This window comes from Syngnathus typhle, linkage group LG5 (genome assembly GCF_033458585.1).
Source record: "Syngnathus typhle isolate RoL2023-S1 ecotype Sweden linkage group LG5, RoL_Styp_1.0, whole genome shotgun sequence".
NCBI lineage: Eukaryota > Metazoa > Chordata > Actinopteri > Syngnathiformes > Syngnathidae > Syngnathus > Syngnathus typhle.
In genome coordinates, this window is record NC_083742.1 from 5,957,664 (window position 1) to 5,984,406 (window position 26,743).

General features: G+C 39.7%; 1 protein-coding gene across 1 annotated transcript in view; it reads left to right on the forward strand.

Moving 5' to 3' along the window:
- The first annotated feature begins 250 nt into the window (after positions 1–250).
- The window catches only part of unc5db (unc-5 netrin receptor Db), a 148,973-nt gene continuing 122,480 nt past the window's right edge, over positions 251–26,743 (forward strand). The window contains exon 1 of the mRNA XM_061279822.1: positions 251–531. Within this exon, the coding sequence (XP_061135806.1) occupies positions 447–531 (85 nt within the window). The 5' untranslated portion in view covers positions 251–446. The remainder of the gene's footprint in view (positions 532–26,743) is intronic.

The window sequence follows — 26,743 nt, forward strand, 5'->3', positions numbered from 1 at the left end:
TAATTTTTGTTTCTTTTAGCAAATAAACTTCACTCGTTATTTGTAGTGTAATTAGCCATTGCTGAGTCACAATCAAACTGTGTATCGTGAACAGACTCCCATCGTAATCGGTCTTTGATTAGGTCCACTTGTCGTATGGTCTCCTCCTCTCTGTCTCCCTCAGTTGCCATTGGTTAAGCGTGAAGCGGGCTCCTGCATGGTGAATCCTGCTTGGAGGAGGCGCTGCGCACAAACCCGCAACCAAAGAAAAGAGAAGATGCTTTTTCTCTTTCCTTCAGCTGTTCAGCACTTCAGCTCATCTCTTTCAATCAGAGCTATACGTGCCGTCTCTACAGACGGAACTTGCGAGGTCTGGACTCGTCCAGCAAGGAGGTGGCGGCAAGGGTGGGTAGCGGAGGTCCTGCGAACAGCCAGTCTCGTATAACTGTGGACCACTACGCGTCGGCATGGGTGCGCTGAAGAAAGGACGCCACCTTTACACGGCGGGTCTTCTACTTTTTCTGTATTGCATGTCATCTGCCATCTCCAAAGGTAAGAAGGATTTCTGTAGCCACTTTGCATGGACACTTCGGTGACTGTTTTGAAAAAGAATCCCCCTGGATGTGCCATTCCTGTGGTTACGCACCATTACACTTGTGCAAAATGCGCGAAGACGTGGGATTCTGGAAATATAAATTACAGTAATTTTTCCTTGTGAATTTTGAAGCTCACTCTCTTTTTTCTGGTTCTTTTATCATTTTGAGTTGTGTCCCGATGCGCAATCTATTGATTGGCCACGCCGTCACTGTTTACAAAGTTCACACTATCTTCTCGATCTTCTCCACATTCTAGTGTTGAATTACAATCAACCCTTTTTTAAAATGTATTATTATTATTATTATTATTATTATTATTATTTCCCCCCCAGTATATATATCTTAAATCCGTCACCCCATCTGGCGCTGTACGCGGTGCAACAGGCTGGGGTTCATTGCCAATTGGGATGATATACTCGAATTAAAATGTGAGAGTGGAATATTATTCCATTCATAAATATATTTGAAAAATTTAGCCTTAAGGAAACAAGGGGTTCCTTGTTATTCGCTGGGGTAATAAAAATCTGGCCGCTTGTATTAAAACCATAACGATTTGTCAAGGTTTTCCTCCGTTTGTAGACACAAACTGATCCACTTGAACAATATTGGAGAAGTAGTCACTTTACACAATTTGTGAATTCATTTTTTCAATTGCTGTCGACTGAAAACGTTTGAGGTAAAAAGACGAATACAGAGGTTAACAATGATGTTGACCCTAAGACATGGAAATGCTCTCAAATATTAACCAAATAATTAATGTAAATCATGTTTTGGCAAGATAAAAACAAAGAGATCAGGAATTTGTTAAAAAAAGAATAGAAACAAACACATATATTAAGTGACCCTTACGCGTATGATGGAAAGGCTTAATTAAGGAAATTGAGAAAAAAGGGTTTGTGCTTATGATTCCTAAGACGATTCATTAGTGAAAGTCAGTGGGGGTAATGTCACGGCTCGAGTTTGCATGGCTTCTTCTGGGAGGGGCTGACTGATTTTAATAGCAAAATGAACTCGGAAGTCCACGTAATTTTAAATTCTGTCTGCGATTTTTCAAGAAAGCTGCAATGAAACTGAAATTAAATTAAACTGTGTAGCAAGATCTCCCAAACAAAACACACTACCAAAAGAGAACAAAAGTCAATCAGGAAGTTTTAGAAGGGGCCAAGTCCGTATCCAGACTTAAAAGCAGTGACAACAGAGACGGAACAAAAAAAAAAGCTTTTTCAGTGACTGAAAGAACTTTAATTGAAAAAAAACTGGTGTAAATACCTATTCCGCAATACATGGCAACCTTATCTTAGTAATGTGGTAATGTGAATAAAAAAATAAAATCACAAGCTAGAAATAGACCAAATGATGAGCTGAGAGAAGAATAGCTTGCTTCCATTATCGTGAAAATTAGAAGCCTTCCTTTCAATACAGTTTTTTTGCTACTGCTGACAGGCAGTTGAGTTGGAGGTGACAGACAATTGCCACGTTCAAACAACACTGAATACCTTTCTTCCTTTGCCAACGTCCTTCCATCATTGTGATGCGGGAGTTTTTGTAACCTTTTGACGTCAGATGTTTTCAGCCAAGAGCAAAAGCAGTAAACATGGCCTCACAGTATACATGACCTAATTTTCATCAAACCTTGTAGAATAACACCCTCTATAGGCTACCGTATTTTCCGCACTATAAGGCGCACCTAAAAACCTAAAATTTTCTCAAAAGCATTTTATAATCCGGTGCCACTTATATCAAAGTCAAAGTCAAAGTCAGCTTTATTGTCAATCTCTCCACATGTCACAACACACAAAGAGACCGAAATTACGTTTTTCTCTATCCCACGGTATATATGGTCCAATATGGATTCGTGGATGAGGACTAATTTATTAACGTGAACCTTACGTGTTTATTCTGTGTGTTGTGTGATATTAACGTTTGAGCAACGTTGAGTTATTGATATGTTGTTATTGCTTTCACTATTTCGAGTGTTACTATATTGTGATTGCATTAACGTGCGAGCAACGTTGAGTTATTTATTCTATGCGCTTTATAATCTGGTGCGCTTTACATATGGACAAAGTTTGAAAATGGGCATTGAAGGTGCCCCTTATAATCCGGTGCGCCTTGTAGTGCGGAAAATACGGTAATTGCTTTTCAAATATATTGCAAATACTGAATTACTTTTGTCAACCCACACTCTAATGTAACTCTTAAATTCTAATGACGCATGAATCTTGGGAGCACAAGACAGGCTCTACCCTTTTAGGCATACGATCGTGCTGTTTCCAAATTCACAGGCTGCGTCCTCCGAAGGCGGGAACTCAGAACATATAAACACAACTGTGAGCGGGTTTCAAACATAGAGGTGAAGAATTGAAGCATTCAAATGCAAGGTTTTGTGTGCTTTGGAATTTGTGGCTTGACCAATGGTTACATCTATAAATAAGGTTTCCAGTCAACACATTTTTAAACATGCCATTTAGCCAGCAGTATAAGGTACGTAAATGTATATTTGTTCAGCTTTGACTCATGGGTAATACTTATTAGTATTCTTGTTTCACTTGTCTTTTTCACTCTGTTGTTGAAAAAAATATTTTGCAAACTTACCCATATTGCCCATATTGCTCCACTCTCTACTACAGTAATGCATTTGACACCGCTTGACACGCCCACTTGCCCAAGCTGTCGGAAACAAAGATGAAAAAGCTCTATTACGCATGTATTTGGTGTTTCCGGTGGAGCATTTACTTTGAAGTTCCAGACACGCGTGGCGTGGCGTTGCTTAACAAATCAAGAACAAATCGGGGCGTCGTTGGGTGGCTCCATGCATTAAAAGTCAAAGTAGAGTGTAGGATGGCGTAGAAGAAGAGCGAAGCAGTGAATGCTGCAAAGGCCTCTTTTAACGAATGGCCCGTCTCCATGGATTATTGTTGATGGTTATTGAAAGCTGCGTGAATTTTGACACTGGCGGTGTGGTCTGGTCATGTCAAAAATGACATCACGTTGCCGCCTTGAAGGACGCTGCCCATTAATTTGTATGCAGCTATTCTGCTTGTGCATGCATATGCGATCCAGGGAGGTGGAACTTCCAGGACTGCGAAGAACCCAGCCTTCGAACTGGCCTTCGGGGGATGCAGCTTGTGAATTTGGACACAGCAAATGTCTCGTCATGTATATTCAAAAGATTGTCAGCTACTTCGTGATCCAGTAATCGTCCCTTTGAGCCTTATGTTGGATATCCCTTTACTAATCTCAAACCTTGGAATGCATTAGTGCCCTTTATGATGTGTCCCAGTGTGATGTTTTAATTTGTTGAAACAGTAGGGCACAACTGCAGGCAGGCAGTCATCGAGCTGCAGCAGAGTTGATCATTTATCATCACGCTATCACGACTACGCATCACTATAGTCATTAAACCATTTTATGTCACTGGAGAATTGTGAAGAAAATACGACCCTAACACAATTCTGCTGCTGTGAATGTTTCACTTGCGCCTTGTATGAAAATCAATACTAGCCCTAAACATGCTGGCTCAAATAGAACAGATACTGAAATCATCATCGATAAATACGTAGTCAACTTTGAGCTATTTGTGTTCCCATATAAATATAATGGCCCACTGCAGTAATATTTTCAACCCTGTAGTCTTAAATTGCATATGATCGGAAAGAGTGTCATTTTTTAAGCAGCATTTATTGTGAATGGACAAAATGTTTTTTCACTGTGAATAATAAGACTTCACTTGTTTTGACATTCATGGTTGCCGATGGCCCCCAGAGAACTCTATATTGGTGATAACAAAAAAAAACATACATTACCGTTCAAAAGTTTGGGGTCACCCAGTCAATTTAGTGTTTCCAATAAAAACTAACATAATTGTACAAGGGCTTTCTAATCACCCATTAGCCTTCTAACACAATTAGCAAACACAATGGACCATTAGATCAATGTTTCCCAACCTTTTTTCATTCACGGAACACCTTTTCATTGGAAAAAATCTCAATGCACACCACCAACAAAAATCTGTTAAGTGTTACACCAGCTTCTATATCCAAATCAGTTATATTACAACAAAAGACGTAAAGTCCTATTCCTATATATGTATGGAGAGTCGAATAATTGAATAAAAATAAGTACTACCGTGTTTTCCGGACTATAAGGCGCACCGGACTATAAGGCGCACCTTCAATGAATGGCCAATTTTAAAACTTTGTCCATATATAAGGCGCACCGGACTATAAGGTGCACCATTAATGCAATCACAATATAATAACTTGAAATAGTGAAAACAATAACAGTATATCAATAATGTTAATATCACACAACATACAAAATAAACATGTAAAGCTTACTTTAATAAGTACAAAACAAAACAGTCAGATAGATGAGTAAACTTAAAAAGGTAAAGTTCCATCCATCCATCATTCTCTATTTGGTCCATATATAAGGCGCACCGGACTATAAGGCGCACTGTCGGCTTTTGAGAAAATTTGAGGTTTTTAGGTGCGCCTTATAGTCCGGAAAATACGCTAAATATTCTTTAAATTGTATTTCTTTTTTTTTTTAAATTGTCAGTTTTTTACAAAGGTTTTAAATAGTGTAAGGAATAAACTATTGAATGTGATTGTGATTAAAATCCAAAAGAATCAACATGACTTTGTTTACTGTTTTAGACTAGCTCTATGAATATTGCAACATTAATAATAATAATAATAATAATAATAACTGGGATTTATATAGCGCTTTTCTAGGTACCCAAAGTCGCTTTACATGTGTGTGTGTGTGGGGGGGGGGGGGGGCTGGGGGAGGAGGGAGGAAAAAGAAGAACAAAGAAACACCAAGGGCAGGGTCAGTTAGGAAAGGCTAATGTGAAGAGGTGGGTTTTTAGGGTGGTTTTGAAAGTAGGGAGGGAGGGGGCATCTCTGGTGTGCCTGGGGAGAGCGTTCCAGAGAGAGGGGGCAGCCACGGAGAAGGCCCTGTCGCCCCAGGTTCGGCGCCTGGTCTTGGGGACCTCCAGGAGGCCGGCATCACTCGACCTGAGGGAACGGGATGGGACGTGTGGCTGTAGGAGGTCAGAGAGGTAGGGTGGAGCCAGGTTATGGAGTGCCTTGTAGGTGGTGAGGAGTATTTTAAAGGTGATTCTATATTTGACAGGCAGCCAGTGGAGGTCATGAAGGACAGGTGTGATGTGCTCTCTGGAGCGGGTTCCGGTGAGCAGGCGGGCAGCGGAGTTCTGGACATATTGCAGTTTGTTGAGGGTTTTGGAGGTGATGCCGTAGAGGATGCTGTTGCAGTAGTCTAGTCGGGACATTAAGAACAAAGTCACTTTTAAAGATGCTCTGCTGCTCTGACTGCAGCTGAGTGGCTATCACAGTCTCAACTTGACTGTGTATTTTATGTTGGTGAAAAATGAACAATCTAGGTTCTCCGGTTGATCTGCATACTCTGATTTCCATCGGACCGCAAACGCACCACAGCCGTCATTGTGTCACTGTTAGCAAAAGCACTCATCAGCACACACATAAACTGAATTTGTGCCGATGCAATATAATCAGACCGACATAACATGAAATCTCAAGATTCTCCGATTTACCACGCATGCACGATTAGCAAGTGGCTGACCTGGCCTTGCGCTAACTGACCAGTGGTTTGGTGAGACTCTTTACAATGTGCTCCGTACTTAATATTGGACAATTTCCGACGGCACAGCTGAACATCTCTCACGGCACCCCAGTGGTTGGGAAACGCTGCATTAGATCACTGGAGAGATGGTTGCTAGCAATGGGCCTTTCTACACCTACGTATGTATATATATATTGTGTTAAAAGAACAGATATTTGCAGCTAGAATAGTCCTTTATCACATTAACAATGTAAAGCAGGGGTGTCAAACTCATTTTTTTTGCGGGCCGCATTTTAGTCACAGCTTCTTTCAGAGGGCCATTAAGACTGTCAACCCAAATAAATGTATGAGCACCTCATATTATATACAGTAAAAGCTACAAAACAAACTGACAAATAACTCGTTTTCAAATCAGATGAGTAGAAACTGGTCAAATATTAAAAAAAAAGATATTATTAAAAGTGAAGACAATTTGCAATGACATTTGTCATGACACACAAATTTGATGCACAATTTGTCTTCGCGGGCGACATAAAATGATGTAGCGGGCCGTGTCTGGCCCTCGGGCCTTGAGTTTGACACGTGATGTAAAGTGTACTCCTGTTTAGTTTAATGTTATCCTCATTGAAAAATAGCGATTATTTTAAAAATAAGGACATTCCTAAGTGACCCCCCCCCCCCCCCCCCGACACACAAACACACACACACTTTTGAACGGTAAAATGTTGTTCCTATGACCTCTTTCGTTTCCGACCCAATCTCTTATTGAGGACTCCTTAAGAGCGCGTTCATTTTGAATGGCTCCTACCAGGTTGTGTTTAATTAAACACGGCCAGGTTTGTGGCAGAGCAAGTCAAGCTGGGTAAACTGTTTTTTTGATGGATTTGACCACAAACTATATACAAAATATTAGTCTGTTGCCGGTAGGATCACACACTCATCACACACTCCAAGTGACTTACCATCAAAGAATATTTTGGACTTCCGTTACGTTCTGCAGTGATTTTATGCTGCATTTGCGGAAAGTGGGAAGTCAGACTTTCAACTAGAAAATTTGCACCTCTTTGAACTGGGAGGTTTGGGTTGCAAAGTTGAAAAAAAAAAAAAGGACCCCGAGTTCACCGACAGACTACATTGTGACGTCACTCAACAATGGCAACCGTGTGGGTTAGTCATGCACTACAATTTTGTAATGTCCAAGAATTCCCATTCTTTATTTGGGGACCTTTATCAGAGATGGGATTAAAATGCAATTCATTAGATTAATTACAAATCCTGTAATTTTTTTTAACTATTGTGGGCAGCCAGGTTCCAATGGGAGTCAGCTATATGGCTTTTTGTTCTGTATAGTCAAAATATGCTATTTTCATATTTTCTTACCAACAACTGGTGCGTCACGCAAAAATGTTCCTCACAAAGAACAAAGAACACGGCGGCTTTGCAGTCATGGGACTTGGAAAGCTCGCTTGCACTTGGGTGGAGATGTAAGCTTTTAAAGATCAATGGTGATGTTTGTATGCAATGAGTCTTGAATGGGGCTCCTCCTGTGTAACACAAAGAAACATGGAAAGGCTTTTTATTGGCTTTGTACAATTTTGCTTTGGAAAATGCAGCAGATACAGGTCAAACGATTTGATTTGTTTGCAGGTGGATTTATTTGGTGATTTAATGTTGGTTTGTGCGTGTTTGATTTAGCAAAAGCTTAGTATTGTGTACAGAGTAGGAAAAACAATTAGCTGTGGGGGGACAGGGATGAGTTCCTATTTGATTAAGGATTATTCAAATCACTCGGAAGTGGCGGTAACTCATTAAAGAGTATTGCAAATATGTTATACTAGAATGAACCTGATATTGTGATTATGGTAAAACCTTACCTTGGGAAATTAGTGCACCTTTTCACTTTCGTAACATGATTTGAAAATTAAAAAAATAAAATAATCATTACTGTGTCGGGCCTACTAAAGTCAGCAATTCAAGATTCGAGAGTTTTCATTGACATACTACATGGCTCTATTTGGCATATAACGCTCCTCAGCTTCAAATGACAAATAGTTTTGCTGAGTTCTGCTTCAATAAACAAAAATAATTCAGTTGATCAATTATTTCTCGTCATAGTAAAATAGAAAGCGAAAGGGTTCCTATGATGTCCGTACTGTTGGCAGATTGAATAAAAATCATCAGGCTACCATTTGTGACAATGGGTGCAGTTCACTGCCCAGATTTACATTTAAATTAAACCAAATGGTCATCCATTCAGAATGATATACAGTAGTAATGATGGTAATAAAACTAAAGCCCTCTCTCACATTGAGCTAGTTGTAATGTGGAATTGCTGTCATTTGGGACCTCTACGCTGATACAGTCTTTGAGTTATGTCTTTCCTAAGGTAAAGCTGTACCCTCTATATCGCAAGACCTAAGAGTCCTAATGTAGTCAACACTCAGACCTGGGGATCATTTTGGTTTTCCGTGTGGCCACCTGGAGTGGATATAAAACATCAACACATTAGGTTTGTCGCAAATAGTTATTTTGCTTGTCGACAAGATACCATTAGTAGGAGCAGAGGAGAAATAGACCAAGGTAAATCATTTGATTTTTTTTTTTCTCACTATTAAAGTGAAAAGTAACCAACAGAACTCAACTGAAAATATTGCCTCTTGAATAGGTCATGTATGGTAAAAAAAAAAAAACAAATGAAATAATACACAAATGTCAACCGGACACCATCTTAGAACTTAACCCATCACATTCAAACTTGTGTTAAATATGAGTCTGAACACACTTCATTTAGTGCATCTAAGTAACCCCAAACAAACACATTATTGAGCAGGCTTTTTTTAATTTGCATTCTAGCATGAAGCCTGTATGCAAAAACTGACTGCTGTTTAGAACTGTTCACAATTTCCCAGTTCTATCTGAAGAAAAACAGCCCAAAAGCATGGGGCAGACCTTTTAGAAATCAATGGGTCTTTTGCACCAAACATTCTTTGGGGAATTAGGCTATAAACAAAAATTTCAACCTTGAATTCAATTGACCAGACTACATTTTCCCACCAGTGTTTTGGTGTTTTGTTTATGGTTTGATCAAACCGAGGTTTGACATAAATTAGTTGCTCACTTATCAACTGAATTTTAAATGCCTAATATCAAACATGTAACTACTGGCGACTAAATGAACATTCAGGCATTTGTATTAGGATTTGCTGCACTCTTATTAAACTTAGAAATGATTTCTACATGAAATTCAAGATCAAGCGTGAAGAAATTTCAGAAAATGCCAAATTAATATCTAGTTTGTATATTTGACAAATTGAGGTCCTGTGATAACCCCCCATATGGATGTTTGTTGTTCATCAGGTTGAGTTAAAAAAAACACTAAAGTGATCTTAAAATAGTTTTAGCCGTTAAAATATAGATGAAAGTTTATGTCACACTTAGATGGTAATCAGTAGAGCATAGATTTCTCCCAAGGTCTATCTGTTAAGATTGAGTCATTAAACGTGACCATATACGTTCATAATGTTTTTGCTGTTTGTTGCCTTTCTACTTTTCCGTCATTGCGATGAGTCTGACGTAAGCGACGTAGAAAAGGAAGCCCCGCATCTTCTACTTCCGGAGTTAGCGGAGTTGTTTAAAAGTGACACAGAGGATGAAGATTTCATTGGATTTAGTGATTTGGAGTAACACGGATGGTTTGATAAACATGTTAACATGTTATTTATGCGACATATGCCTGTGCTCTTTTTCTTCTTTATTATGCATTTTATGCATGGTGCGATTTTTACTCTGGAGCGACTTATAGTCGTCCTGCTCATCATCAAACGTTTTGAGAAAATCAGCAAAATAGTAGAATCTATATGGTAAAGCTCATATTAGCAGTTTTATTGTAAATGCAAGCAGCTTATTCTATTTTCAAACAGTTTGAGATCAATTAGAGAAAAAGATTAACATGAATATTATTAGGGATCTTTACATGTGTGTGAGATTATGCTTTTATGATCATTCATATTTTTCAATTCTCAGTGGAGCTGTTACAACACAAACAAAACAGTCTTTAGTGAAAAGCATCGCTAATATGTTTCCCCACAGTAATTGAGCCTTCTTTACAGATCAAATGGGGGCACTGCATGATTACACAAGCGTGTTTTGCTTAATATTTGTGGTTACAGTCAAATACACCAGATGCTGGATTTTATTAGGCTAGTTTATCATCGGCAGCCCCATGACCCCCCTTTCTCACTGCCATAAGGCATGTGAGAAAGTGTGCCATCAGTACAAAGTAACCCCACACGTATGGATTGTCACTATGTGCAGTTTATTTGATAGCATCTCGGTCTGTGCTCTCTTTTAATAGAAATGCACAAGTCCATCCTGATCAAGCCGACGACAATTTGATATTGTTATCAAAGAACATGTCTTCTTGATGTATGGTCATGGGTGCAATCTGTGCAAGCCCATCTCAAATAAACGGGCTTTTGAATGACTGGAACTTTTCTTTAGAATCTCCTTTAGTGTAATCTGGTTCTAATCAAGCATTTAATACAATTTTCTTTTTTGGAATGCTTTTGGATATTTAGGTTTTGGCAGCAACCACGTTTAGTGACTTTGCCTATCGTAGTATTGCTATGAGCTGGCTTTAGATCTATTCCATAGATTCGTGGTCTAACTTTTTCATCCCGATGTACAGTACAGCATCTCAAATGGTTCGGCTGCTGTTACTTTACCCAGTCTCATGGCCTTGGGGTAGCTGTTCAAACATGTCTCCCCTTCATCCATGGTGCACTATAGCACACCCGCTGGGACAGAACAGTGCTTCAGGACAAGTTGTGATGAATGGACTGTCCAACTTCAGTTCCAGCTTGCTGTTTTCTTCCCTATGTGGAGGGTCTCATTGCCTCGCTAGCGGGTAGATGTTAGTCATTGGCCTGTGCTATTTGTGACCATAGGTTGACATACCATGGTGCAGCAGAGTGCAAAAGGGGCTTATTTTATGAATAGACATTAACCTGCCTTTGTGGTTGATGCAAATGCATGCTCACTTTTGAATGGCATCTTCTGTATTAACAATACATTTATTATTGTGGTTATACTTTTAACTGTTCTCTAACTTTTGATGGGTTTGATGTCAGGGCGAGTTGTTTTTATAAAACCTGTGCGAGTACCATCTATGCCACATGTGTCGAACTCAAGGCCCGGGGGCCAGATACGGCCCGCCACATCATTCTATGTGGCCCGCGAAGACAAATTGTGCATCAAATTTGTGTCATTACTAGAATTGCAAATTGTCTTCACTTTTAATAATATCTTATTTTTTTAAATATTTCTCCAGTTTTTACTCGTCTGATTTGAAAACGGGTTATTTGTCAGTTTGTTTTGTAGCTTTTACTGTATATAATATGAGGTGCTCATACATTTATTTGGGTTGACATTCATAATGGCCCTCCCAAAGAAGCTATGACTACAATGCGGCCCGCGAAAATAATGAATCTGACACCCCTGATCTATGCTGTACTATCACTTTCCTTGCTAATGGGTACTCCGACTCCTAAGGGATCCTTTGCCAGTTTTTCAGCTCAACATGGCATATCCTATGCATTTTCTTTAGACTTTTTTTTTTCTCCTGTTGTTGCCCAGTCAAGGCACCTACAATAGATACAGACAATTCATGCTGGCACTGTCATCGAGTAGGAGAAAATCACACGCTGACTGCATGACAGTCAGTGAGGGAACAACACTCTGGCAGACACTGAGTGTATCATTTTCATTGTATTTGCATACAAAAAAGCAAAGCTATTCATGGAGCCTAAAATTAATGTTGTCCCATTAATCATCAAGTATTTTGGTTTGTGTCTGTTAAAACTGTGTACTAGTTTGATACTGGGTGGGAATTGGATTTTTTGGAGGGCTCAGCTCAATAATAAAGAAATCTTTTAGTGTTTGTGTGCACAGGACTAGCTGTAGTCAGCTCTACTAATCATTAGATAGCTGGCCAGCTCTATGTCACCTTGTCTTTATGCTTGGCCTTGCTGTACTTGCACTTTTCCCACACGATAGACTCACACAATTTTAAAGCAGGTTGATGTTTTGAAAAATGAAAGCATCTCAGGCACAAAGTGAGGCAGTGGCAAAAAAATGAAAATGTCTGCGTTTGCAACAGCGTTTGAAAAATATTTTCTAAAGTTTTGTTCAGGCTATTTTAGATTAAAAGTCAGTGTCAATCGTGATGCAGTGGTTTACATAGCAGAGTTTTTTTTTTTTTTTTAAATTGTGCTGGACTCCTTCCAGTAACAAATGCCTATTTTTCAGTTGGAATTTTTTTCTTGATGTGAAGGTATTATTTATTTTGTAGGTCACTGGCGTGCTAGAGCCTATATTTCAATTTGATATATTTCCAAATCCTATTGATGATCAATAAAGTCATTCTATCAGAATAAACTTTCATTCTGATAATTTAGCGATAATTGTGTGTGTGTGTGTTCTTAATTATGTAGATAACGATTATATTTAGTTGTGCAGTTTCAGTAAAACAGTCAACTATGACCTTATGTTAAGGTAAAAATTGATAGGTAAAGGTAACATTCTAATAGAGCGCTTGTCAAACTTCTTGAACTTGTTTAATCTGAAGTCACTGGTGAGTGTGCAGTCTCTATTTGGAATTATCACATTGGTACATTTAAAAAGTAATCTAAAAGGATGTTCAAATGTCTGCCTGACCCCAAATAGAAATCTAAAAAAAATCACCCATACCGTCACAGTGCTGATTAATGAATTAAAACATAATTTTTCTTTACCCTGTCCAGAGGAGAATTTTCAAGTGGAGACATGACAAACTGCAAAGAAAAGAAGACCAGCAACACTATTTATGAGACCTGTAATCTTAAATTTGGCACCAGTGGGCTGTGACAGAGGCCACTAATCATTTCCACCAGGGTTGTTTAATGGTCGCTCACATTTGACTACAGTGTATGAATGTGTTAAAATGCTGCACTTCAGTCTTTAGTTTTAGTATTTTAGGAAGTACCCAGCTTTGAATTCCTGCTCAAAGGCACTTTCTTGACTGCCTTTCTTTTTTATGGCTTATTTGAATTTGACAGTCTGTTCTCGCACTCAAATGCCTGTGTCTCCCATATAACATTACTCACTGAAAATATCACCCCAGACTGACAAATAATCAGAACCAGCCTTTCAAAAGTCGTGGCCACTTTGAAACGGAGGGTAATATGAAAAACTATTCGAAGCCTGTCACCACAGCAGAGGCATCAAGCGCCAGTTTACAGTGTCGGTGAGGAGCTTCAGCATATTTCAAGATAGAGTTGTGAATGTGAAAATTAGGTAACCACTGCGGCTATCAGCTGTCACATTCTTTGGTGGAAAATGATGGAAAAACACATCATGCGCTTCCTTTCCAAATACCTTCTGGACGTTCACAACATGTCACTACCTCACTAACATGTAATGTACTTGTAGTTCTCAACTGCTTACCTTGTAATCTTGCACAGTATTTAGTATATATTATATTCCACAGCTTTTGTCTTATTGGACAGTGTCTGTAACTCATCAATTCTTGATGGGCTTGAGGTGTACTCCTACTGCTTTCTTTTTATGCTTGAAAATGTCTCTGTTGAAAGTCCTTTTGGCTTTTGATACAATCTCAGAGTTATCCAGGGTCAGCACTACAGTGGATTACTTTTCCTTCTATGGAAACTGATGTTTACTCATCTCAACCTTGTGGGCAAAGCTGCCTCTTTACTGATTTGCTTTGGGTTGTGCCCACACACCATCCGAGGAAAATGGTTCTTTTGTTGCTTTGTGTTTGGTTTTTTAAATGGCCTATGCCTTCGTTATGAAACAATCTGGCGCGCACTGGATCATCGGCCTCGAGCAGCTGCCTGTTTAGTTGTAGCCCACATTGATCGCAGTGTCTGATTGAATTAATGTTCCCACAGTATATAATTTAAACACATATATATTAATGCTCTGGGATTCATTTATCAGACAAAGTTGGGTTTTGGGCAAAATGACACAAAGTTCCTAAATATCAAGTGTTCAAGGATGATCCGTCCGTCCATTTTCAAACCTGTTTAGGGTCATGGTGGGGTGCGAGAGCCTATCCAAGCTGATTTTTGGGCAAAAGGCAAACAACACCCTGAGGTGATTAGCAGCTTGTCACAGGGCACACATACTGAAGAGCCAAGCAACCATTCACACCCACATCATCACTGAATTAGAAACAATCTCACGGCGTCCACACGTCAGGCGAGTGTTACCACTACACCATCAGCAACTTAAAAGATGATGGTTGACCTCAATTTTAGGGTATTTTAACAGAAATTATCCCCAAGAAATACTCTGTTTCATTGTTAAATTGTTTTCATCCTAAAAACTGTATTCAAGCACAGAGTAAAGTCCCATTTCGCCAATCCTAGCAATCATATGGTTGTTTTGAATATGAATGTACTGCCTTTAATAGCAGTTAATAATGGTTAACATGGTGGTGCTGTTGATGGACACTGCTTGCCTTGTCATTGATTGATTTGTTTATTTCGGCTTGTACTTAGTCACACGTCATCACGGTTTTCATTTTATGCACCGAACAAACATAGAACTTGCCGAAATGCGAAATGGGATAAAGCAGTGCTTCTCAATTATTTTCTGTTACGCCCCCCCCTGGCAAGAAGAAAACTATTCGCGCCCCCCCTCCCCACCGTGACTATCCTAACTTGTCTTGTAAATTGTAAAATGTTGCTTGTCGCAAACGTGACAGAAGTAACAATGAGAGCGCCACTGCCCCCTGCTGTAGTAAACGCGCAATTACACTTTATTCTAGTACTGCCAAAAAAAAAGCCTGTTCCCCAGGGTCACACGCGCCCCCCCAGGAATAGCACCGCGCCCCCCTTGGGGGGCGCGCCCCACTATTTGAGAAGCACTGGGATAAAGCAACCTTGCTTAACTGTCCCTCCCCAATTCCAACCAAAGAATGTGTTTGCATGACACAATCAATCTTATTTTGACCACAAAAGCCAAGAATGACAGTTCGTATTTCACATACAACAAACAGTGATATTACATTTTTTGAATGTTCATCTTTTTTTTTAGATAATTTGTTTTACCTTACCCAATAGCTATCATTTGTAATCCTTTATATTCATTTAAAAAAAAATCCTCTTCTCTTTCAAGTGTCTGAATGTCCAGAATTGTTTCGAGTCATTCCAAGTCCCAATTTGATTGTCTCATATGAGGTGCAGAGCATTTACATGAGAAACGTGGTCTCCCAAGGTACAGCTTGTTACTCGAGTCATCACCCTCCACCAGCTTCCATGAGTCTGCATCTTTCACATAACGGGCATGGTACAATATTTTTTCTCTTCTCGTATTCTTCTTGCAACACCTCTCTTTGAAGCTGTCTTTTATTTGGAAAAGGTGTTCCACAGTTCTACAAAATAAAATATGTGCTGTTAGTTTTTTGATGTTCAATGAACTGAAGTCTGAGTTATGCTGATGTAACGCGTGATATATTGTGACATCTCTCTTGCCATCTTGAATGATTGTTGTCATGATGGCTTTTGAATGCGTAAGTAACAAAACTTTCTTTGGTGTTTAAGATATGCAGTTTAATATTGTGTTCTCGCAAGAGGGACACATACTGCGTGAAAGCTTTTCTTACAAAACCCCTTTTCTACTCAGGGTGAGTGAAATCCATATTGGGGCTGCAAGCCCAAAGAGCCCCTGCAAAGTAGCAAAAATCACCTCTCTACACCAAAATGCTTTTAACATCACTCACATACAGGTCAGGGGTACTCTCAACCAGCGGCTTGTATGAGAGAAGCTTCACCTTGGGGTAGGAAAATTACTTTCAGGCAAGTAGTGTTTCATCATGGTTAATAGGTAAGTGCACATATTGCACTGTGTAAAGCAGGGGTCACCAACCTTTCTTACACCGAGAGCTACTTCCTGGGTACTGATTAAGGCAAAGGGCTACCAGTTTGACACACACTTCTGAAATAGCCAATTTGCTCAATTTGGCTTTCACTATGTGTTATTATTGCCATTTGCAGTTCACATGTAAGTGTGATTTTAACAAGAATAGCAAAAATACAGTCAAACCTTGGTTTTCGACCACGATCCGTTCCAGAAGGCGGTTCGAGAAGTGAAACGGTCGAATTCCAAATCTAATTTTCCCATTACAAATAATGGAAAATGTTTCAATCCGTTTCAAGACATTAAAAAACCCTCATTTTTAAAGCAGTTTTCCATTTGCGCATATTTGTCCGATCACGCAACTGCAGCGCACCGCCGAACGTTCAACCGTAGCGCGTCGCCCACCGCGCAACTGCACCGCGCTGGTCGCATTATTGTGACAGAGCCGTCGCTGAAATTAAGAAAGTATTTTTGAAGTCCTGATGTACTTCCCAAAATTTAAGTGGACCTAAGTGCGCAGGGAGCTTAATTTTGTCCGATCGCGCAACTGCAGCGCACCGCCGAACGCGCAAACATAGCGCGTCCCCGACCGTGCAACTGCACCGCGCTGATCGCATTATTGTGACAGAGCCGTCGCTAAAATTTAGAAAATATTTTTAAAGTACTGATATATTTTCCAAAATTTAAGTGGAGCTCAGTGCGCAGGGAGCTTAATTTGGTCCGATCGCGCAACCACAGCGAGCCGGGCGCTCACTGTCGCATTGCTTTAAGAGCGTCTTTGTGTTTTAGGATGGCTTTACTGCTCCCACTTGCTTTCTTTGGAGGCATGATTAGGGGTTAATACAATCCTCAAAGTAACGAAAATACAATAACAATGGAATCAGTCGGCATCCGGGCCGCGCGGTCGGGTTTTCTCGGGTCCTCCCGGCTCATCTCGCGAGGTTCGACCTCCGAATTTTGTTCGACAACCGAAGCAAAAAAATCTCGAATTTTTTCTTCGAATTCCGATTTGTTCGAGAACCAGGACTTTCGAACACCGAGGTTTGACTGTAAAATAAATAGATGCAGCTCACTGGCAAGTGCCGCTATTTGAGCTAATTTTAGAACAGTCCTGCGGGCGACTCATGCGGACCTCACGGGCGACCTGGTGCCCGCGGGCACCGTGTTGGTGACCCCTGGTGTAAAGTATTATGCATTTTGAATGGAGCATGAACCAAATAATTGATCAGAGCTGTCAACTAATGCAAATTAAGACATCTCTTGAGCAAACAATATTTGCTCCTCTGGTAATCAGGGCTCGAAGCTTATTTTTTGCCCAAGTTGCCCTCGGGCAAGTTAGAGAAAATTTTACTTGCCCGAAACAAAATTTTACTTGCCCGAATTTTTTTGGAGTGGATTTTTACTTGCCCGACACATTTTTGCAATAAAAAAGACAACACTATAAGTTTTGCCTTCGTATGCCTTCGTATCCGCCAACCGGAAACAAGCTCTGCTGGTGCGCAGGCGCAGAAGAGCCAGGGACGGGTAAGGGAGCATGCATTTAATTACGAACCGCTTTGCCGTTATCAATGTATTGCAGACTTACACGAGAAACTAACCGCTCCCTAGAAAACAAAATGTCGGACCAGAAGCGGCAGATGTTGCGAGAAATTATGCACAAAATCGTCTTTTTACAGCTTGAAAACATGGTATTATGGCAGGGCAAGTTCGGGCAAGTGAGGAAAAAATTCTACTTGCCCGTCTGCCATCGCTACTTGCCCCGGGCAATCGGGCAATCGTTAGTTTCGAGCCCTGGTAATTATCCACTAGAATGTAAGAAATACAATCCTGCAGTGTAACAGTTCCATCCATGGTAAGGTTTTGTAGCTCAATGTGCAGATTGTGTCGAATAAACTTAAGTTGTTCATCAGCGCTGCAAATGCTTCAGTAATGAGTAGCCCTCTGGGCTTTATGCGAAGTAGAAGGGTAATTGAAGACAAAAATCATTTCTAGACATTTATGTTGCACTTCATTGCCATCTAGAAATATTCTGTAAGGGGTCTGCTGGAAAAAACACTGAAAGGCATAAGTAATACATCTTATGCCAATATACAGAAGAAGAAGAATTTGAACGGATTACATACAATTAAAGTATAAAAGGTTTAATCCATGTCGTTTCTTATAATCCCCATAAACTGCATCTGCTTAAGACACATCAAGTGCCACAAAAAAGCAGTGCTTCACTGACTGTAAGCAGCCTTTATTTGATGCAGTGTGTAAGAAGCTAAAACATTGTACTCTATGTTAAAGCAATAACAACTTTCTCAGAATGATTTGTATGAGTGGAGAAAACAATCCCTCTGTGAACTTTCCTGAGCGTGACTGTCCACATTTAGATGTGATACTTGTTTACTGCCATCTGGTTATAATGAGTGTTTCTATGTCAAGGTTTGTCTGTCACCAAACTGAAAATTGGCCAACTGAAAAAATAACAACAACTAATTGTTTTAGTTGCCGTTCGTACGCAGCACCATCTATGGGTAATTTAAATAACCGTTCAAAACAAGTGACAATCTCGCTAATCCACTGCTGCATTGTCCCTTGAGCAGTTTTCTGTGGAACATCATATGGCTGACTTATTACACTCCCTTGGAAATGTGACAAAACTGCTTAAATTGCTTTAAGAAATGTATATGCAATGTTATTTTTTTTGTAACTTAATTCAAATAAACTTTAAGCAAAGGCGCTACAAGTACAGTTTGATATCATTTAGATTTAACTTGGTGTTTTAGCAGGTGTACAGCAGTTTTAAATGGAAAAATAACTACCGTATTTTCCGCACTATTAGGCGCACCTAAAAACGTACATTTTACTAAAAAAAACACAGTGCGCTTTATAATGCAGAGCGCCTTATATATGGATCAATTGATGAATTTGTTGATCCATACTAGTTGTACACAGTGCTCTGCCAAAATGTTTCAGTACGTTTTAGTACGACTAGTAAATTACAAGGTCGCATTGCTTCCCAACATCACGGCAACTGTCGTCAGGGGGCGTCACCGAATAGCTGTTGTACCCGCGAGGGTATTTCATTTCAAAATAGGCTGCTCCGTTAATGTTTCGAGTAAATCTACGGATCGATATAGAAGGGAAACATAGGTAAGCAGTACCAATGTGTTAGATCAAACTTTAGTCAGTTCCGATCATTTTATAGGAGATCGTTTGAGAAACGCGATTGTTTACACTTTGCTGAGGCTCATGGGAGATTGCAAGCTGAGGGTCATGGGAAATTGCGGATGGCTAATGCAATAACGATAGCTCCTATACGCGCGAGGCTATTTCATGTCAAAATAGGCTGCTCTGTTAATGTTTCGAGTAAATTTACGGATCGATATGGAAGGGAAACATAGGTAAGTAGTACCAATGCGTTAGATCGAACTTTAGTCAGTTCCGATCATTTTATAGGAGATCGTTTGAGAAACGCAATTGTTTACAGAGGGCTCGTTGGTTATTGGCTAGTGGATGCATACCGCAACCCTAGTCAACCTCAGTTTGTTGCAGTATAGCTTCTATTTTATGCGCCTTATAATCCGGTGCGCCTTATATATGGACAAAGTTTTAAAATGGGCCGTTCATTGAAGGTGCGCCTTATAATCCGGTGCGCCTAATAGTGCGGAAAATACGGTACATTAAATTAATTACCGGTGGAAAAAGCAATGCAGTGTCTGGTTTATTAAGTGATGTAAATTGACCCAATGGTCAACTTAAATATCCAGTTATTTATTATTATTATTTGATGTTATTAGCCCTGTACATACACTCGTCACCATACCTGCATGACGTGCAATATAATAAGATGCAACAAAGGTTTATATTCAAAAGAAATCAGAGAGGTACTTATTTAACGATAAGGTTCATAAGGTAGCTGTAGTTTGCAAGTGGCTGCATATGGATGATGTTTTTCGAAAGACTGTTACTCCATCAAGCTCCAATGGACTTCAGTATTTCCTGTTTATCGGTGCTTTGTGCATAGAACAGATTTAATATTCCACATTTTTTGTGCTTGTGTGTGCGTGCGCGCACAAGTGTGCGTGTGTTTGTGTGTGTGTGTGCATATGTGTGTGACTTCAAATTATCCTATAATTTACTAGTTGGCATTTAACTATTATGTGTGGATTTTAGCGAGCCTGATAGGAAAGTCAGTTAAATGTTATTTGTTGGGACTGTCACTGGTCAAACGCCTTTTTTAAAGGCCATGTTTGTCATCATCAGGTATTCGCTTTTAAATGTACCGAACCATGCTCACAAGGGGAGACAAGAGCTTAAATGTCACCCGCATCCTGAGTCGGAAGCCACTGCAGTTTTGCAAGGACGGCGAGTGCAGCTCACTTTGGCAGACGGTGACTTGAAGTTGTAATTGCTTTTTAGTGTCTCTGCGGTTTGGAGCCAGAGTGAATGTAAATACAATCAAATGAGATTCTGATGGTGGCCTTAGAGGATGTTGGAGTGAAAAGTAATATGGCGGAATGATATCGCAGAGGACGACAAAATGCAGTGATTACATTTATTTCCACTGGCCTATTACTGGATCATTGGGCTGAAATGAGTGCTAAGCTTTCTGTTTTAGCACTAGGCCACACCATTGAGTGCCCACAGCACTTTTTTTCCCTCATTCACGACTTGTCAGGAAAGCAGCACGCTTCAAAGCTGTCCTTTGAGAGGTCTTGGCGCATTTTGACTGAATTAATTTGCAAGTAAAAGCATTTTTGGGTGTATAAATGTCATTACTGATTCAATGAGTTTAGTGCATTCTTTTCAAGGGTGGATTTTCAGCTCCCGGCACTGCTGAAAATTACTTTCTGGTGTCAAATCAGGATGTATATATAGTATATATATGTTATGGATTCATGCTATTGGAAAAACATGTTATATTTGTATGGGCACAATACTACAAGGATTTTAATTAGAATACTGTACAGTACTGAATACTACTAATTGAAGTAATGGGAACAGTCATGCTCATATGAGAGTATACTGCAATGATATCATTATGTAGCAGTTTTGGTAACGTAGTCGCACAAATATGTATGCTACATCATCAAAAAACTGATTTTGGCTCTGCATTAATGGGTGAATGGAATGAATTCAAAACTATTTTGCTTCAGCCATTTGTCATCACATTTTGTCTACAGTGCTTTATTGATATTGAAGTATTGTTCCAGTGAAAGCATAATCAAAACAGGTTTTATGAAATCTGATAACAACAGCATATTTAATTGAGGTTTAACAAAATCATCATATGAGGTCAGATGTAAATTAACATTCCCATTCTAAAAATCATTTGATGATGCTGAAAAACACCACATACGTCCTCAAGAAGTATTGAGTACATGGCCGCTAAGTACTTGATAGCCCTAAGTGTAAACTGCAGAAAGATCCATTTGATGTGTGTGTATCACAATAAGAAGGCAATCAAGCATCTCCTGCATTTAGTGTCATCTCGTTTAGTGACCGTTGACTGTGTTGGCAAAGACTGTGTCCTCACTGGTCATCATTTATTGTAAGCACCCGGTCAGACATCTATTCATTGACTGTACCCCATGTGAACATTTGCCACTGAGCTCTAGAAATGCATAAAAACATTGGATTACCAGTCTGATGTGTTACCCTGACATCTAACTATCTAAGTACCGTATTTTCCGCACTGTAAGGCGCACCGGATTATAAGGTGCATCTTCAATGAATGGCCCATTTTAAAACTTTGTCCATATATAAAGCGCACCGGATCACCAAATGATTCCCGAGCGCGGCACCGCTGCTGCTCACTGCTCCCCTCTCCCCCAGGGGATGGATTAAAACCACACGGGGATGGGTTAAATGCAGAGGACAAATTTCACCACACCCAGATGTGTGTGTGACGATCATTGGGACTTTAATCTTTTAATCTTTTAATTATAAAGCGCACCTTCAATGAATGGCCCATTTTAAAACTTTGTCCATATATAAGATATAGTATACATTTGGCCCACGGGCCGGACTTTGGACACGCCTGCTGTAATGGCTCGATATTGGTCCATTTATAAGGCGCACCTGATTATAAGACGGACTGTCGGCTTTTGAGAAAATTTGAGGTTTTTAGGTGCACCTTATAGTGTGGAAAATACGGTAGATTATACCTTAGATGTTACACATGTTGGATAGCATGTAGTAATGATACTACTCGATGCTAAGTTGTTCCATTAGTAGCGTCGAGAAGTGAAGCTGTTGCGTTTCGAAGCAATTTGTCTAATTTTCTCCAAAACAGTACATAAAACCAAAAAAAAGAAAATTAGCTTCAAATAAATAAAAAACGACCAAAACCACTATTTAAACACAAACATGCTTACCGATGATAGAAGAGCCAAAGTCCCGGAAATATTGTCCCAAAAGTTAATCAATGCAAATGTGTCAGATTTGAATGGAGCAAGGCAACCATGTGCAGCTTGGACCCGGGTTTATTGAAGTTATTGAAGGCTGGGTGGCATGTGGCACGGACACGTGACAGAACGGAAGGATGGCTATTGTTCACAAATACAGTGTGACGTATGGAAGTGCACACCTACCGTGTCATTGCACATGTCCGTCGTCATTTTCATGCTTAATATATTTTGTCTAGAAAGTATTTTTTTTGGTATCACGAATGTAGTGACCATTTCTGAGACTAAAATCCAGAGTGATTTTGGACAAAGGACTTACATTCTGTAGTATTTTGTGGAGAGGTTGTGGAGAGGTTGTCTAATTTCCCAGAATTAGGTTTGAAACACGGGTGATGGCTGCACTGTTTTGGGCTTTCCGCTATGCTTTTGAACACACACCAAGACAGCCTGGTGTCCCAGTGAGTGGAATCCATCCTGTATTGTCTCGCAGTGGTTTCTTGGGCTTAGCCGACTGCTGCTCTCAATGATTGAGTTTCAGTGGTTTGAAGCTGTGCTTCCAATTTCTTGTGCCTCCATCAAGGTAAATAAGGTGCATTACATGATGTTCCACTGTCATTAGGGGAGGCAGCAGAAGCTACTTAATGGAAGACAGACCGAGAGCTGAGAGGCAGTGACAGATGAAGCCAATGCCGATACCTCACTTAAAAATAAATATATAAAGAAATAAAGAAATACATATATATATATATATATATATATATATATCTATAAATGTCTGTATATATATATATATATATATATATATATATATATATATATATATATATATATATGTATGTACTATATGTATGTATATGTATGTATATGTATGTATGTATATGTTGAAGCCAAGCAGAGTCCTATTCCACCAGGTTCGCCATTCAGCCACTCTCACTCGACAACAACACCCCAGTCCGATCGACGCTCCAGCGCCCCACCGTTCCCTTTCCTCCTCAAAAAAAGTCTGTGTCGCTCAGCATTTGGCTGTACTGTCTGTTCCATTACATTATTGTCTCAAATAGTGTGTGAACACGTTATTACAAACACATTACCTGGATGCAAGCTATTTTGCACATTAGAAAGGCGCTGTCCATGGTGCACACCTTTAGTAATTTGGGTTATACATTTGTTTGTGTGTGCTTACTGTGCTATTAGGTTTGTGTATATCTGGCCCAAATGTACCGGCTCCTCTTTCTAATTTTACAACCCAATGCGGCCCACAAGTCAAGAGGTTTGTCCACCCTAAAAGAAAATGGATGGATGGCTGGCTGGCTGGCTGGCTGGCTGGCTGGCTGGCTGGCTGGCTGGCCGGCCGGCCGGCCGGCCGGCTGGCTGGACGGACCTACGCTGAGATGGATGTTCAGTAAAACACTTTGCTTCTCAATTCTGATCATGGTTGATGTAGCGTCTTCCAAACTTAAAGTTCACACTCACAGGGGTCTGCTTTATTGTTTTGTAAGCTGTATATCATCTTGCAGCACCGTGCTGTGAAATAGAGGATGCAAGGCACCACAGAAAATGGGACTGCAGCCAGGGCTGGAATGAGCTATTCATTAGTCTAATATTACTCCTGTGTATTGGCTGCTTTATTATGCCTGTGATTTTCTTACCAGAGAGACAGAGATGTAGCGACTCTAATATTAAATTATTTTAAACACCCCCTTGGTGCAGCAATGGTAAATGAGTGTTCTAATGTTGGTTGTTGAACATTTTCAAACACATTTAATTGTATCCACTGCTGTTGAGTGCCATTTGAATAGGATTTAGTTAAAGGATGGCAGGAGCTGCGCATTTGACAGGTGCTGTGACTTTGGCCCAGTCCCCAGTTGAGACACGGATAGTAACCTGAATAATAAAAGCAATGAGTTCTGAGTTTGTTACCGCTCAATTGCGCTTTAGTTGAAGAAATGATACTCAATTTATCTTTCATATGGTCGGTATATTTTTAGATCGCGTAACCATAAAACATTTTTTAATGCACTGACAATTGGCGAAACAAACTGTGAATTTCTACAAACTATATACACAGTATTGAGCTTGGACCTGATGAATGTTGAGTTTGCCTTGATTTGCGCAACTATTTTTTAAAAGGTTTTCTTTCCAAGACAACAAAAGCATTCAACCTTAATATTTTCACTGACCACAGGTGGAATGTTTGCACCCAAAAAACGATCACTTGTAGAGATAAAAAAACAGTACGTTTGTTCAATTATTAACACTACATCATCAAAGAGATGAAGCAATTTGTGGTCAATCATTTGTAAAATGATTATGTTATTAATAATTGATAGTGAAAACAATAATTAAGAAGACAACACAAATAGTGATGGCATTTTTGCCTACCTACTGTTGCGTTTTGTTCAAGATGTCCGTCGTTGAGCAAGGAAAACAAAGATGTGGAGTGACAAATGGTTCTTTATTTGCAAGATCTTGGGTTGCTTAGTGGAGGTCAGTATACACAAGGCACTTCAGCAGATGAAACAACCACGTCATACTCCAGGTCAGAAGGTTTTATACTGTCCACTAGCAGAAACTAGGAAGGGAAGGAAAAACATGTCCTTGTAAGGTAAACAGCTGTTCTGTTATCACCTGAATGTTCTGTGTCTATGTGTCCGAGCTCTGTGTGTTGTGTCAGCATATGATAAGAGTAGCTTTGTAACCATATTTGTGTAAAATAATAAGAATGCTCACACATTTCTGTTGCTCTCCCTTCACTACCTTCAGAATTGTGTCTGTGTCATGGAGAAACTCCGAGCTCTGTGTGTCGTGTCAGTATATGATAAAAGTAACTATGTAACTATATTTGTGTAAAATAATGAGAATGGTCACACATTTTTGTGTGCATGCGCGTGTGTGTGTGTGTGTGTTTGTACTTGATGTGGTGCAATTGTGATGGGAGAGGCTTAAGAGACACAGATGTCATCCAATATTTCAGGATGTCACATTTGATTACATTTGCGAGCGCCTTTTCTTAAGACTTGCTAAGCAAGACATCTGCAGTATCCCTTATCTCTGAGCAAATGCGTTTTATTGTCAAGACTGCTGCACTTCAGTGACGTAGCCGTCAGATAGAATCTGATGTGGCCCTTCTGCTGTCCCATTGTAAAATATCAGTTATATATCCAATCTAGAACTGCTTAGAAAAAAGCTGCTAAAGTCGAATTTTAAATAATCTGGTTCGAACACTTTGGTCCACCATAAGACTTTTTCATTTAAGCACTTGCTGAACCAGATGATTTGATACATAAATCCTTCTAGTAACAACAATATGTGACCATGTTGTGGTTATTAATGGCAGTATCCATGCTAACTTCTTCAGGGGAACCATTGTTTACATGTTGAAATCATTTGCCTTTTGGTGTGACAGTTAAATGTTGGTTTATGAATTACCCTGTTTACGAAGACGTTTTGCTTCGGTTAATGAATTAAGCTTCGGTTCATGTACAGTCACAGCTTCATAGTGGACCCCGCAGATGTGTTTAGTTGAAGTGTAAACATTGTTCACTTGTTTTTTATACATACTGGTGTATATACAAGTACCAGGGGACAATTTATACTCCGGTCAGGAGCGACTCATATGTGAATTTTTTCACAAATTTTCAAAATTAAAAAATCTACGATGTAGTGAAACCGCGATAAACAAACCGGGATGTAGCAAGGGATTACTGTAAACTGAACTGCAACTGCGGCGCAGCACATACGTGCCGGTGTTTTACATAAAGGACAAAGTATTCGATCACGGGATTTAATGACTTTAATGACAGATTGTTTGATAAAATTGTTGTTTATAATTATATGGGCCTGTGGAATATTTTGAAGTGCAACCGCCGTCAGTGGCGCGCACCCGGCATTGTTGACGGAAAGGACGATTGATGGATTTAATGATTTGGAGTGACACAGATCGTTTGATAATAATATTGCTTATATAAAAATTATTTGATATCTAATTTATATATCGTTATATGGGCCTGTGGAATAATTTGAAGTGCAACCGCCGTCAGCGGCGCGCACCCGGCCTTAATAATTTGGAGTGACACAGATGGTTTGATAAAGGGGTTATTTATGATATAGTTATTTGGATAACTGTCAATGTTACGTCAGGCCCGTTCTCAGCTCTTCGTTTGTGTTTACGTCACGTTAGCATACCATATCGTTTAAAAACTAAAAAAAAACGTCCCAATAATCGTCACACACACATCTGGGTGT